The sequence below is a fragment of the Phycodurus eques genome, chromosome 19, assembly GCF_024500275.1.
Source record: "Phycodurus eques isolate BA_2022a chromosome 19, UOR_Pequ_1.1, whole genome shotgun sequence".
Classification (NCBI taxonomy): Eukaryota; Metazoa; Chordata; class Actinopteri; order Syngnathiformes; family Syngnathidae; genus Phycodurus; species Phycodurus eques.
The window spans coordinates 18,715,070-18,731,148 of record NC_084543.1 but is presented as its reverse complement, the minus strand read 5'-3'; the positions used below and the strand labels follow the sequence as shown (position 1 = coordinate 18,731,148).

Sequence of the window (16,079 nt, the reverse complement as noted above, 5' to 3'; positions counted from 1 at the left end):
CACGTGAGCATTGAAGTCCCCCAGCAGAACGATGGAGTCCACAGCATCCCCTCTAAGTACTCCAAACAGGTTGGGTACTGCCGTTTGGTGCATAGGACCCGTCCCCCCACCCGAAGGCGGAGGGAGGCTACCCTCTCCTCCACCGCGGTGAACCCCAACGTACAGGCGCCGAGCCGGAGTGCAATAAGTATACCCACACCTGCTCGGTGCCTCTCACCGTGGGCTACTCCAGAGTGGAAGAAAGTCCAACCCCTCTCGAGAGGACTGGTACCAGAGTCCAAGCAGTGTGTGGAGGCGAGCCCGACTATATCTCGTCAGAACTTCTCAACCTCACACACCGGCTCGGGCTCCTTCCCTGCCAGAGAGGTGACATTCCACATCCCTAGAGCCAGCTTCTGTAGCCGGAGATCGGATCGCCGAGGGTCCCTGCTGTCATCCACCGCCCAGCTCACACTGCACCCGACCCCTATGGCCCCTCCCACAGGTTGCGAGCCCATGGGAAGGGGGACCCACATTACCCTTTCAGGCTGTACCCGCCAGGGCCCATGGGGGCAGGCCCGGCCACCAGGCGCTCGCCTTCGAGCTCCACCTCCAGGCCTGGCTCCAGAGAGGGACCCCGGTGACCCGCGTCCGGACAAGGGAAACCTCGATCCATTAATATTTTTCGTCATAGGAGTCTTTTAGCCGTGCTTTGTCTGGTCCCTCACCTAGGACCTGTTTGCCATGGGTGACCCTACCAGAGGCGTGAAGACCCAGACAACTTAGTTCCTAGGATCATTGGGACACATAAGCCCCTCCGCCACAATAAGGTGACGGCTTCCAGGAGGGTGCTGTAATGCTATGCCATTTATCCATCCATCCATCCATTTTCTGAGCCGCTTCTCCTCACGAGGGTCGCGGGCGTGCTGGAGCCTATCCCAGCTATCATCGGGCAGGAGGCGGGGTACACCCTGAACTGGTTGCCACCCAATCGCAGGGCACATACAAACAAACAACCATTCACACTCACTTTCACACCTACGGGCAATTTAGAGTCTTCAATTTATGCATGTTTTTGGGATGTGGGAGGAAACCGGAGTGCCCGGAGAAAAGCCACGGCAGGCACGGGGAGAACATGCAAACTCCACACAAGCGGGGCCGGGGATTGAACCCCGGGCCTCAGAACTGTGAGGCTGACTCTCTCACCAGTCGGCCACCGTGCCATTTAAACATTTTCTAATTTTTCTCCACAATTGTAGTTTATATTTAGCTCACCTTATCATATTGGCTTTTTCGTAAAATAAGACTTTTGTGTTGATCTTAGCAATTGAAGCAATGAAAAATGCTCACCGGAACGAGTTGGAGAAAGAGCTGGACAAGGCTCGTAAGGCCAACAGCAACGCAGAGAATGCAGACATGGAGGAGATCCGGAGACAGCACGAGTATGTTTCCTTGAACTACAATATTTGGCACCAAACTCTGGGTCTGTTGCAGTCGACTTTTTGAGGGGGAGCAGAACATGGTTCGGTTTTATTTGGATTATGTTAAGATGTTGTATGAATAACATACAATGTGTCACATTCGTTTCTCTCTGATAACCTGGAGTAAAATGTTACTGGAGCTGATAGTATCATAAACACATGGAGGTTGAGTGGTTGGAGACATTGTCTAAATCTAAATAAGATTTTTTTTTTTTTTTTTTGTAATGTTTGTGGTGTCTCCACTGGCTTTCTTTCTGTTACATTAGTCATTAGATTATTCTGAAGATAAGGATTCCGTTGGGATCCAAACAACAACCAGAACTTTTAACCATCTGAACTTTGGCTGTACAGTATGACTGGCCACTCACTGTGGTATTGTGCTGTGCTGCAGGGAGGAACTGTGTTCCTTCCAGCGAGAAATTGAGGTGTTGTCAGAGCAGTATTCCCAGAAGTGCCTAGAAAACGCCCACCTGGCCCAAGCGCTGGAGGCCGAGAGACAGGCCCTCAGGCAGTGTCAGAGAGAGAACCAGGAGCTCAATGCTCACAACCAGGTGCTGATAAAACATTCACAATAATAGCCTATATGGTATTTGCATTCCGAAATATTCAATATGGTAAACAGTACCTGCCTCTACTCAACTGAACTGGTGTAAGCTTGTTTTGTGTGGTGCTTCAGGAACTGAACAATCGTCTGGCAGCAGAGATCACCAAGATGCGTTCAATGACTTCTGAGGATGGAGTAGGAGACACAAATGCAATACAGGGAAAAGAGCTCTACGAGTTGGAAGTACGATTCAGACGATTTTCCCTTTCCACCGAGGTGGTTTTAGAACAAATGTTTCTCTAATGCTACATTCAGACCAGTCACAAAGTGAACTTTCGTCTCGCGGCCCTGAAGGGTGGGAATCTCTCGCCGTTTCATGTTTTTCATTACTGTATGACTACTACTACTAAATTTAAAAACTGTATTTGTAATGACAAATATTTGTCATTTAAATCAAGTTATCATAATTGAAGTACTTTTTACTTCAATATATGTATATATTGAAGTACTTTTTACTTCAATTATTTTCAATAAAAATTGAAGTGGTGTATAAATGGCTAGAAAATGTTTCTCAGCATTGCAAAAAGCAGAATGGTGTTTCAATTGTGCATTAAAATTATTGGCAAAAAAATGCTATTTTATGTCTCAATCATGTCAAGGGTTTTTATATACCCAAAAAGTTATTAAAAGTGGTAATTAATTCTTTAACTTAAATGACCCATGTTGGCGCAGTGGTTCCCATATGCACAATAAAGCATCTGGGTCTAAGTTTTACTTCTATAGTTCAGGATTATAGTGCATTTAAGAATCTATTACTGAAATGTATTGATCGCATCATAGTGGTTTACATCCGCATCACGATGCATCTCTAACTAAATTATTTCTCTACCCTTTCTATACATACGTGCATGTCATTACATCACAGTAAATGTCATTACGTTTAAAAAAAAAAAAAGTAATTATCTATGAATTAGTATTCTGCTTTGTATTTATCTTGTTTTTTTCCAGGTAATGCTGAGGGTGAAGGAGTCTGAGGTCCAATACTTAAAGCAGGAAATCAACTCCTTGAAAGATGAACTCCAATCTGCACAGAGAGTATGTCTTTATTTCCACCTTCTGTTCGGAAATCTTAATGGTCTTTCCTGACCTGACTCGTAATGGAAACTTGACTTGGTTTGAACTACCAAATGTTGTCCTTTTCAGGACAAAAAATATGCAACAGATAAGTACAAAGACATCTACACAGAGCTGAGCATCGTCAAGGCGAAAGCCGAGCGGGATCTGGGCCGGCTCAGAGACCAGCTGCAGCTGGCTCATGAGGCACTTGGTGAACCATCGCTGGAAGAAGTGGACCGAGGAGGATATGGTAGACAGAAATATATAGGTTATTTAGGATATGTAGTTACGGGGCCTCATGCTACATTACACTGTAAAACAGATTACAGTAATTTCTTGCCCATACTACAGTCTTGAGTGTAATGCACAACCGCAAAATCAGGAAAACCATCCTGCTTATTTGCATCATTGATTTGCTGCTATCCATATGCTCAAAACAAAGTATTCATATTTTTTTTACCAATCTGCTCGGTTTCAATGCACTGTCGTAATTAAAATAAAATCATGTATTAGGCTTACCGGGTATGTTGACGTCAGCTATGCCCTGCGATGACTGGGCAGGTAAAAAAAAAAAAAAGTAGTCGAGCGCTCCGCTTGGCGTCCATAGCGTTGGGTGAATCAAGTCATTGGTTAATAGTAGGTGTGTAGTTCAACGGGCTTTGTTTTTTCTCTGGCCGTAGTTTTGCTGCAAGTCCAGCGTTGCTTGCAGGCAGCTAGCAGCTAGAGCCGCATATATAGTGTAGCAACGCACAGTAGCCTTCCAAGAAGGAATGCGTTCCAAGTGAAGCGTCTTAAAGGTAGTCAACCAGAGACTGTGTTGCGCTGGAGAATAAGCAATAATTGACCATTTATATAGAGAAAAAGTAGACTGCATTAGGCATCACAATGATTCATTGCGGCAGTGACCCGAAAGGCCATCATGATTCTCGGGTGAGCCGTGAAAATTTACAGTAGACCCTTTCCAAAATGTTTGAATATCATTGAAAAGTTTATTTATATCCATAATTCAATTCAAAAAAATAACTTTAATAGATTATAGATTCAGGGCCCACAATTTAAACAATTTCAAGTATTTATTTGTTTTTATTTACATCATTTGGGCTTCCAGCTCATAAAACCCACAAAATCAGGAATTCGAAAAATTACCATACTGTGAAGAAATCATCATTCTCAGTTTTTGTAGAAAGAGAAGTTATGGTCACATTAAATCAATCAAAATATGATACTTTCAAAACGATATGTTAATCTTCAATACTTGGTTGGGAAACCTTTGCTTTAATCACTGCCTCGATGCGATGTGGCATTGTCTGGGAGTTACGGAAGCCCAGATTTCCTTGATGCTTGCTGTCAGTTCTTCTTTGTTTTTGGGTCTGGTGCCCCTCATTTTCCTCTTTATAATACCCCATAGACACTCAATGGGGTTTAGATCCGGTGAGTTGGCTGGTCAAGACCTGTGATGGCATGGGCATCAAACCAGGTTTTGGTGCTTCTGGTGGTTTGGGCAGGGGCCAGGTCCTGCTGGAAGAGGAAATCTGCATCTCCATACAGATCCTTTGCAGAAGGAATCGTGAAGTCGTCTAAAACATTCTGGCAGACTGTTGCGGTGACCTTGGATTTAAGAAAGCGGAGTTTACCAACACCTGCACTGGACATTGCACCCCAAATCATGACTGCCTGTGGATATTTCACACTGGACCTCAAGCAGCGTGGGTTCCGTTCTTCACCCGTCTTCCTCCAAACCCTTGGACCTCGATTCCCGAATGAAAGGCACACTTTACTTTCATCGGAAAAGAGGACCTTGGACCACTGGCCGACAGTCCAGTCCTTTTTCTCCTTGGCCCAGTTGAGACGCTTCCTACGTTGGCTCAGGCTCAGAAGTGGCTTGACCCGAGGAACCCGACAGTTGTAGCCCATCTCCCGGATGCGACTGAATGTGGTGGTTTTTGAAGCTGTGGCTCCCGCCTCATTCTACACTTTCTGGATTTCTGCTCGATTCTTGAATCTTATCAGAATCATCTTTATTTTGCCAAGTATGTCCAAACAAAAACCACAAGGAATTTGTCTCCGGTAGTTGGAGCCGCTTTCGTACGACAACAGACAGACGCGGCAGGCCGTGCTTCCTCAGAAGCCGCAGGAAGTACATCCTCTGCTGGGCCTTTTTGAGGATGGAGTTGATGTCGATCGCCCACTTCAGGTCCTGAGAGACTGTAAGTCCCAGGATTTAAGGTCTCAATGGTTGACACAAAGCAGCTCTCTGTTTGATAATGAGCTGAAGCCCACGGTCATCCCTTTTGCTGCTGCAAAATGTTGTCCTTCCACCGGACTTTCTATTGCTATGCTTGGACACGGCACTCTGTGAACAGCCAGCGTGCTTAGCTATGAACTTTTGTGGCTTAGACATCCTATGGAGGGCGTCAATGATGGTCTTCTGTCAAGTCTGCAGTCTTCCCCGTATTGAACCAAACTGAGACAACCCAACCTGAAGCAATTGAATGACACCTGGGGAAACCTGTGCAGGTGCATTGAGTTTAGTAGCTGATTAGTGTGTGACACTCACTTTAAAAGATTTATGGCCTGCAAAATTCTGGCAGATTTCTTCATAGTATTCTAATTTTTTGAATTCCTGATTTTGTGGGTTTTATGAGCTGGAAGCCCAAATTATGTAAAAATAAACAAATAAATACTTGAAATTGTTTAAATTGTGGGCCCTGAATCTATAATTTATGAAAGTTCAACTTTTTGATTCTGGAAATAAATAAACTTTTCTATGATATTCAAATTTTTTTGGAAAGGCTCTGTATATACAGTGTTCACTCGTTATATCGCAGTTCACATATTGTGAATTAGATTTTTTTTTTCTCATATTACTTACGCACTTAAGTCACCATATTGTGGGATTTTAAATGTATGCTAAAAAAATGTTGGTGGTAAAATAAATGCTTCCTAGCCTAAAACCTTAAAACTGTTAAAAAAAAGGAAAAGAAAAATTCATTAACACACAAGGAATAAAATGCACATAGTGTACAGTAGTGGATTACTGTTAAGAGCTTAAAATGTGTTTAAAAGTATAGAAAGTGTTTATAAAAGTATGGGAGCGGTTACTAGGAGTGTGGGCAAGATTAATAAGAGGGAGGTTCATACTGCTTTAAAAATATATATATTATAAATATATATTGTATACATCCCAAAAATATGTGGTCTCTACTTGGAAGATTCCACCTATTGCGGGGGCGGTCCGGAACCTAACCCACCCGATAAACGAGGGATTACTGTATCCATTTGTAACAATAGGCATTCGATATCATATCAAAGTACCGCGGTGGTGGGTTGACGTAATTCCCCTACGGAACTAAAGGCCGTTTAAAGTTAGACATTACACATTAGTTTTCGGTGTGCCAGACTACTTACGGTTGACTTCGTGTTTTCTTTCCAATGCATTTTGACTCTACATTTAAAAAAAAAAAAAAAAAATTCTTTATCGAGGGCTCTTTGTTTTCAGCTATATATATATATATATATAATATCAGCTAACAGTGTGTATCATTGTTTTAGGGGTTATGAACTAATTAGTGCACTGAAAACCGTATTTTCACTTGATTACAAGGCATTATGTCTAAAATCATCAAAACATTTTGGAGAAATTCTTGCCTGAGACATTGTCATTACTTCAGCATTGACTCCACCCACATTCCATATACAGGTAGCGTTTTTTTCCCCCCTCATTATATATTTTCCCTCCTAGACATCATGAAGTCCAAAAGCAACCCAGATATCCTTAAGATGGCAGCTGCTGCGGCCAAACGTTCAGAACGCACCATGAGGTCAAAGGTGAGTTTCCTGTTAATAAAGAAGTCACTTCCTCATCCCATATTTGTGATTCAGGATTTCTTATGAAAGTGCCCTACATTAAATTGCACAAAAAGAAGTGGGTGGGTGATTCCAGCAAATCAGCAGCTCTCAGTCTCCTACTGCCATCTACTGGCCGCAGTGGCTGCATGCATTTTGCGACAGCATAGCCAGCTGGCCCTCTGAGCTGCTCTTTGTTTACTCATTGTATGACTCCCGTTAAAGGTGTGTGGTGCCAGGTTAACGGCAAAGCAGTCTAACGCACACTTCGTGGTCTGTTTTCCCCCTTCTGTCCCCAGTCTGTGAGTCGCGACATGCCCTGGGACAGTTAGTGTTGCTGAGGACGTGTAGGCCTCCCTCCCCTTTAGGTACGACAAATGTTTTGAGTATGTCCTCCGCCATGAAAGCACCAGACCGATTTGAGTCACCCCTTCACATTCCAATGCACAAATAATCACTGCACAAATGCATGCTGGTTAAGAACACTGTTGTGGAGGACTTTCCGTGTGTCTGTTTGTCCGCCGCCGCCGATGATGATGATAATGAGGATGATGATGATAGACCTTTTTGTAATGACACATTAGCAGATGTGCATTTTATGAATGACTTGCATGCAGTGCCTCTTTGGGCCCTAAAACTAAATGCACTAGTTTCTTATCTTTTTGTGTTTTCCACATCAGTAGCCACAAGGCAGAACAACCAGCGTTTTGACTTATTAAAGACTTTGTGTCTTCAGTAGGTGTTGTGGCTTGAGCCATTTCTTTAAGACACATTTTCCTTACGAAGTCATAAATATACAGCGTCTCTTGTATTGTAGGTGCAGAGATTGGTCATTAAAGATTTTGAAAATGTAAAATGAAAGCAAGGCAGTCGTGGTACTCGGTGTGGGCAAGTATGCCTCTCCATCTGAATCCTCAACCAAAGCTGAAGTAGCTGGCTCCTTTTTAAACTCAGGGAAAGAATAACATGCCTATGAAGCCACAAATATTCATTTTTGAAGACACACCATCCCGTGAGATTAGGGTTGAAAAGAATCTGACAATATCATATAATATTCCAAAAACCCACAAATGAAGGGCTCTCCTCAAACATATATTCTCCACAGTTGAGTGGACTTCGCTGACCACTATTTGACTGTTAGAAAGACTCTTGAGACAATTTTGGGCCTCAGTCTTTGAGGTAACGGTTTGGAAAAAGCCTTTTTCTGTTCCAGGATTACTGTGCCCGCCCCAGAGCACAATACCCAGTCTATGAAGAAATGGTTCGACAAGTTTGGTTTGAATGTGTGTCCTGTTGACATCCATCTATTTTCTACACTGCCTATCCCCAACTAACTGCGGGCAGGAGGCGAGGTACACCCTGAACTGGTTGCCAGCCAATCGCAGGGCACATACAAGCAAACAACCATTCACACTCACATTCATACCGGCAGACAATTTGGAGTCTTCAATGAACCTACCGTGCATGTTTTTGGGATGTGGGAGGAAACCGGAGTACGCGGCCAAAACCCACGCAGGCACGGGGAGAACATGCAAACTCCACAGAGGCGAGGCCGGATTTGAACCCGGATGTGCCAGCCGGTTGGCCACCGCGCCGCCCCTGTTGATGTAGCATTAGATTCCTATTATGATTTTGGTCAAATTAAACATTTCACCACCAACTTGTACAGGCTCAACTGTGCTTTTGTGGGGGAAAGTCTTGACATTAAAATGTCTAACTGGCAAAGAGGTGGACAGGAAAGACTTAATATATTCAATAATAATAATGTCTGCTTTCCTTTCAACCCCAACAGAGTCTAAAGGAAGGACTGACACCTGAGCAAAGACTCCACCTGTTTGAAAATAAGGACACAAAGGAGTTCTGAATGTGACGTGTCACTTCCACTTACCTTGCTGCATGCTTTAAAGTCCACTATTTAGCTCTGATTTATTTCCTAACACTACACACACTGGTCACAAAGCAAACATGTATTATTAAAGGACACATGGTATGAAGTTTGGATTTGACGTTTAGAAATTGCATTTCATGCACTTCAGTTAACTGTGACAATTTTTGTATCATTTTGTTGTTTTTTGCTGTCATTGTCTTACTGTAAATATTGTTTTTAATTGAGCATCTGCTACGCGTACACTAAAACTATGACTGTGTAAGCTACTGTTTTAACTCCTAGACTGTTGCGAGCCAGAATGTGACGTTCAAACGGCGGCATAGTTCGGCAAATAATGCATGCATCAAACGTAGGAATGGGTCTGGCGTTCAGGTCTGCACGTGAAACGCTCTTGTCAGAATTCCAGCACAGATGGAAGTGGGGCGAGGGGAAAAAGTGTAGATTTGAATTTTCAAACAACAATCTACCATGTTGCTCTGTCACCTGAGTTCAAAGTAACATCATAGATGTTCTCTTCCATCCTTGGATTGACCCCTTGGAAAAACTGCAGCTGAATGCACATGGATGAGGTTCTCGGACTATAATTTATGTTAAATTTTATAGTTTATTATTATTATTTTTTTTTTTTTTGCTCACTGCATTTATTGTTCCAGCTGTTTAGAAGTTGGTTGTAGTTTTGTTCAGTGACAGTCTATTTATTTAAATGGTTGGGATTTTTCTTTCACATTCCCCTTCCTCTGTACGCTGATATTGTAAATATAGACCAAATACACGTATCCATCAACTGATTACAGGTTTATTAGCAATAAATATTTTTGCACCCTTTATGACTGCATTGTGTAACTTACTTTTTTTCAATTAAATTTTATTTTTGTGTATATATATATATATATATATATATATTTTTTTTTTTTTTAAATATATAACCCTTTTCCCAGATTTACTTTTTCATTCAACTGCCGAACAGGACAAAATGTTATTTGCGGTGGTCACTCGGTTTGGGTCAGCGATAATTGAACTTCGAGAAACTTTGTATGCACTAGTTTGTGTCTTATGGTGTCATTTCCTCAAACAGTTGTTAAATTAAGTGGACATAAAAGATTGGAAGAAATACAGATATTAAGCTTGAGGTGATCTTAATATTTGCACAGACTAATACTACCTCATTTACTCTTAAGATTTATATAGATTTAAATGGAGTAATTAGTCACAGCTAAATGGAAATGTGACAGTTTATTAACCACAAACAAAGGCAATGGAAGTCAGTGTCGATGGCAATACGCACACACACAAATGCAAATAGTTTCAAGGGATTTTAAGTTGCTAAAAGGAGCAAGAACCACTTTTCTTCCCTGTACAGTATCTTTGTTTCATGTGTGTGTTTAACGATATTTCTAAGCAATGTACAAATGCAGAAAACCGTTTTTCTGAAAGTGAAATTTCGTAATTGTAGTCCAGTAGCATCTGGATGAGGTGCACGTTATTTCCAGATCCTGCACAACGTTGCATTCACGGTTTCGCCAGAAGATGTCAAAACGTCCGTCTTATTCGATTTTATTGTGGAGGGTGCGTCCGGAACTTGAAGATGTAGGAGACAACTTGGCGCCGTGGTCATTAGTGTTCCTGGAAAGTCTAAGGTCCTGTTTTTTTTAATTCAGGGATTTCTACGTTAGTAATTGGATTTGGTCCGAAAGGATGAGCCCTTGAAGGAGATGCGGGGTGGAAGACTTTTTCAGCTGGACGTTTAAAACGCGACGATCCCTCCCGCCCGGGTAAGTTTGGGCAGCTTCCTGAGTAAGAGCGCATTACCTCCGCTCTGTCTTTGTTTCACCCAGTCGGGCCTTGCAGTGCTCTGAAACACGTTGCCGAACTCCATGGAAATGAAGTCGAAACTTCATAAACAACGAGCGTCGTTGGGTTTGTGTGTCTCCTAGAAGTAAAGTTCCACAAATTCATACGCATGTATATACACTTGTCAATTCGGGATAGGTATTGAGTGATCATTCCAATCGAATAAGCCAATATATGCCGTTCTTCGTATGACGAAGTTACGAGCACAGAGACTTCAGGTTCAACGGTTTAGCAATCAAAGTTTCCATTTTCGTGAAATATCACAGCTCTGGTCAAGGCGCACATCGCCGAAATTAATGTCGGCCATCGTAAATCGCTTTCAATTCTGAAACGATAAGTACCTCCTGACTTTGTGTCGTCATTTCAAACAATTTTAAACTGTCAATTAGTAGGCGTAGTTCAGCGTAGCCGGGCCTAGCTAGCTAACGTTAGCGGTGGCTAAACTCCAGGCATCGAGTTGGCATACCTGACCTGTCAACGTTGTTGGGAAGTTGTCAGTCGCTTCCAAGAAAAGAAGCTTTTAAACCGAAGCACGTTCCTTTAAACATTCGGTTACGTTTCGGAAGAATATGTCAAACGTGTACTTTTGGCGAGAACGTGTCTTTAAATGTCAGCGATATTCTCTTACACGTCAGTTTACTATGTGTCATCGTAACGTTTATGATACATTTCTAGCTTTCATACATAGTTTAAGATATCGCAACATTATTAACTTGAAGAGTTTAAAGTGTCATTTTAAGTCGGGACTCAAAAGAGTAGTTATGGTATTGTAAGTGTTCAGTTTTTAGAGAATAAACGGTGTGCTGTTAGCGACTGGACCTGTTTAGAAGAGGAAGTAAAATACTTTTTTTGGGGGGGGGGCGGTTAAAATTCTATTGGGGGGGGAAAAAAAGGTTCATTAATTAATTACACAACTTTGTGTGTTGTAGTTGCTATGGAGCAACCACCAGGGAGCTTGGATGATCTACAACCTCAGGACCTCTCCACCTCAAGCATCTCCAGTGTGGTTGACCTGACCAGGAAAGGCAGCCTGAATTTCATGTCCTGCGATGTCCACCACCTGCTACACAACCCGGACTGCCACCCAAACTCTGGATTACCCTTATCCTCAGATGCCTCACACCAATCAGCGGCTCAAATTCAACAAGACAATGCCTTGTCCCACACCACAGTGACCCTATCCTATGTGAGCAGGTCTCACATTTACTCAACATCTCAGCCTCTAACTGCTTTGCCGCCCATCAGCAAATTCTCCCTCCTCCCCGCTTGTGAGGCTGAGAAAGGGCTCGGGGAGACCACCTATACACTTAACCAGCATTACTTGGAACATATTGACACACCAGTGGACCTTGCTACCAAGGCTTTTCATTCGTCGTCGAAGGCTCCAGAGATCGATGGAGAATGTCTACCACAGCAGCATTGTGAATTAATCGGGCCAGTAAGTTCGAGCACGACTATCGGAGAGGAACACGTCCTTCCAGCAAGGGTGGAAAACAATGAAGGGTTGGAGAATGGACAAGATGACAGCCGGTCGAATTTAGGTGTGGGTCCTGAATTGTCACCGGAGACTGACACGGCTGTCCTAAAGAACAATGAGAGGAAGGGAATCTCTGAGATGCTGCTACAATTATCTAAAAAAAAGGAGCCAGTGGTTGTCCAGAACAAAGTGGCTGCAATAGAGCCGTGCTCACTGACCAGGGACTATAAAAGCCCTCTAGAAGACCCCGTCTCTCCCTCTGCTACCTCACTCGAGGATGTGTTCATGCTGCCCCAAGCCTCCAGCTCACCAAGCGGGGACCACTCTTTTCAAGCATGGGATGACTCAATCACAGAAGGTGCCATGCAGCTCAAGACTGACATCGGCAACACTGCCGCAAGTTGCGATTCAAGCGATGAAAACAGGCTGCCTGTCCACACAAGGAAGTCAGAGCTGAAGCCATCGGTCGACTTGGCAGAGGTTGGTCGTTTGTCAGGAATTTCTGAGGACAAACACAAAACCGTTACCCCTCACATGAACGACAATGTCAGCGCGCTTCAGACAACTCTAAAGGAAAGAAAGCTGCCTTTGCGTTCAAATAGAGGGGTTCGCTTACAATCATTTGTTATGAATATAAATTCAAGCAGTTATAAAGTATCAGGATGCATTAACACTAATTTAGACTCTTCCAAAATGACAACTCGGGAATCTTATGCAACAAATCCAAAGAGGATGGACACCTTGTCTGATGGGAAAAGGAGAAGCAGAGTGAAAGCAAAACAGAAAGCACGAACCAGGCATAAAAAATGTCAAACCAATATCATTAAACCTAATCAATGCAAAAACACTACCTCTAATTGTGTTAATAATTCAAAAAAATTGAACAGCAAAAGCTCTAAGTTTACAAAGAATGTGCCAGACGATGTTCCCTACCCTGGACATTTGCCACAGATGAGTCCTGTAAGGTCAAAGAGAAGACTGTGTTCAGCATCAAATCCTCAGTTTAAGAAATCAAAGGAGCTTCCTGTACACTATGAGCTGTTGCTGGAAACAAATCGAGCAAGATGTCCCCCACCAGCACCTAAAGAGTCTCCAAAGGAAAGCTCACGTTCAGCTGAAGGTCCGCAAATATTGCCAGCTGCAAAGACAAAGGTTGCTCGCACTCCCAAGAGACAACGGAAGAAGTGTAACCCGAGACCGTTTACTTCCCCCTTCGCTCCTAAGGAGCCTGAGATCAAGTTGAAGTACATCCACTACAAGGAGGAGAAAAAGGACTTGAGGGTCGATAATTTCTCCCCTTTCATCCGTATGCATCGCCGGCAGTCATCAGCATCGCAATGCACTGTAGTGAACTACCCAGAAAAGGTCAGGACGCAGCACAAAAAGGGCCAGAGAGAGCTACAGGATCATAACAGTAGCTTTATTTCTGGAACTGTACCCAGCAGTTCCTGTCTCCAGCTGGGCCGGGCGTCCACTCAGGGTCAGCACCAGGGCCCCCTTGTCTGTTGCCTGTGTGGACTCTCTGCCAACGCCATGGACTTGGGGGATCTCCACGGTCCCTATTATCCCGAAGGATACCGGCCGAGCGCCAAAACATCGACGCGTTCGTCCGGCCTTAAAGGTGACAAGGACGAATACAGCGATTCAGATTCTTCGTCCTGTAGTGTTGGCGGCAGGGGGAGGAAACATGCTGCTCTACCCTCATCCTGGAAGCACAGCCCAGCAAATAAGTGGTGGCAAAAAGGCCTCCCGCCAAGCCGCCAGAGGACTGCTGACAACACCGGAAGCCCTGCGGCAAAACGTGCGCGTTCAGAAATGTGGCCAACAGATGTGGACGACTGGTACAGCCCCCCGGTGCTGCCCCTTGAGCCCTGTGAGTACTGGCTCCACGAAGACTGTGGCATCTGGTCGACTGGCGTGTTCTTGGTGAAGGGCAGAGTCTATGGCCTGGAGGAATCTGTCAAAGTGGCCCAGAAGACGGTAAAGCGGCAATTTAAGACTGTAATGTCATCATCATGTTTCAAAAGATATCTATCTTACTGCGTCACAGTTTTCTGACGTTGGGCTTATTGCCGACTGCATGAGTCTCTTGTGCGCTGGTGACTGAGGACCGTTAAGAAGTCTATTTCATTTTCCCAAATTAGGGCCTTAAATATCCTTGAAAATTATGTGATCCTTAAATCTTACGTTTAAATGTCTCGTGTCAAACCAGTTGACAAAAATGATATGAAGTGATTGAGTGGAGATAAAATGATAGGTTATATTGCGGTTTCATGTTGTTGAGTGTAGATACGGTAGGATTTAGGTGGTTTGCATTACCTGCAAGTTGCAATCACTGGAAAACGTTTTCATACTTCTTCTTATATCGAATATCAAAAAATTATTATTATTTTTTTTTTTAAATAATGTGCTAATAATTAGGCTATACACGATCAGGATTTTTGGGGCCGATCAGCGAGTTGTAAAAAAAACGATCACCGATCCGATCACAAGATGGAGGAATGTGTCTATTTAAATGACCTGTTCATTTACTGTATACACTTGTGCACTTAATTGCTCAACAAATTAAATTTACAATAAATAATGTATATTTGTTCCTCTATTTATGTCAGTGAGGCCTAGTGGCAGACAGAACAAATGAATGGTCTTCTATTAGATGGCAGAAAGTAAATGCAGTCATTAATGTATCCACTTTTTGTGGCGTTTTTGTTTGTTGGTGTTCCGTGAGATTTTTCAATTGTAAAATATGCTCCTTGGCTCCATAAAGGTTGGAAATCACGGCTCTCGTCAGATCGTGTATTCTAATCAGTCAGGTCAAAGCAACATTACATGACAGAAATAATGGGTGCTAACTTTATGTAATTAAATTACTTTATTTTTAATTAAATGACTTCACCCTCACCGAAACCTTAGAGCATGATTCGACAGTACGGCGGCATGTTTACGTACAACCGTTAGTGCTACTGCTAGCTTTCTAGGCTACATAACGTTTTATTGCCTGCTTGCGAGCCGTATCGTATTGAAAGTACATGAACATACCTCAAGCGAGCCTTAAACGAACGTCCTCTCCTGTCCTGAGCACCGGTGACCACCAACACACGTTTTCCCCCATTTTGTCCTTATAATACCGTCGGCGCGCTCCGCTCTTGTTGTCGTCGCCACGGTAACGAATGTATCCGGTCGCATTTGAGTTGACATTATAAAGCCCACTGATCGTCAAAAACGGGATGCAGTGGTATCGGAATATAAGATTTTATTGCAGTACGCTGATTGTGAGAGAGCAAATTTGTCTTGTCGCCTGCCGGGCATTACGTGCTGTCTGTCTCAGACGTGTTGTCTGTTCCACACCGCCGACGTATTTTTTATTTTATTTTTAAATAACTTTATTGGCCGTCAGATATTTACAGTACTACGTCAAAAGAAATGCGACAAGGCTAAAAATAAACTAGCTTTTGGATTCAAATATACTGTGCACGCGGCGACGCGGAGGATCGGCGAATTATGACATTAAAGCCGATCAGCATAAAATGCTAAATATCGTCCGATACCGATCAGCCCGATAAAATCGGTGTAAAGTCTTAATTCTCACAGTATTTAAATGGCATGTGCAAATGTTGTTCAGCAAACTTTAAATGAACTTTGACATGCTTTTTTTTTTCCAGCAGTGGCGTCTTGCGTGCATACAGGCCATGGCGGCGGCGTGCATTACTCACCGTTTTCCTTGTGAGAACAGTACCTGCTAATTCCAGGTCTTTTTGAAGCTCTCCACAGGTGGTCCTTGGCTCTTGGACAACTCTTCTGACTATTCTTTCCATTCCTGTGTCAGAAATCTTGCAAGGAGTACCCGATCGAGGCAAATTTATGGTGGTATGATTGGCTTTCAACACTTCCGTATTA

At 43.2% G+C, this 16,079-nt stretch overlaps 2 protein-coding genes across 3 annotated transcripts in view; both read left to right on the top strand.

Annotated features, from left to right (window-relative positions):
• mprip (myosin phosphatase Rho interacting protein) overlaps nucleotides 1–9,679 on the top strand; it is a 63,016-nt gene extending 53,337 nt beyond the window's left edge. The window contains 7 exon segments of the mRNA XM_061705445.1: nucleotides 1,304–1,421; nucleotides 1,852–2,011; nucleotides 2,137–2,247; nucleotides 3,013–3,099; nucleotides 3,208–3,370; nucleotides 6,863–6,948; nucleotides 8,759–9,679. Coding sequence (XP_061561429.1) covers nucleotides 1,304–1,421; nucleotides 1,852–2,011; nucleotides 2,137–2,247; nucleotides 3,013–3,099; nucleotides 3,208–3,370; nucleotides 6,863–6,948; nucleotides 8,759–8,830 — 797 coding nt within the window. The 3' untranslated portion in view covers nucleotides 8,831–9,679.
• A 672-nt stretch (nucleotides 9,680–10,351) lies between these two features.
• The window catches only part of si:dkey-94l16.4 (retinoic acid-induced protein 1), a 16,310-nt gene continuing 10,582 nt past the window's right edge, over nucleotides 10,352–16,079 (top strand). For both annotated transcript variants that reach the window (XR_009770397.1, XM_061705865.1), the window contains exons 1-2: nucleotides 10,352–10,626; nucleotides 11,635–14,162. Coding sequence is in view for 1 of the 2 variants with exons in the window: in XM_061705865.1 (XP_061561849.1) it covers nucleotides 11,640–14,162 (2,523 nt within the window). In the remaining variant the exon portion in view is untranslated. The remainder of the gene's footprint in view (nucleotides 10,627–11,634; nucleotides 14,163–16,079) is intronic.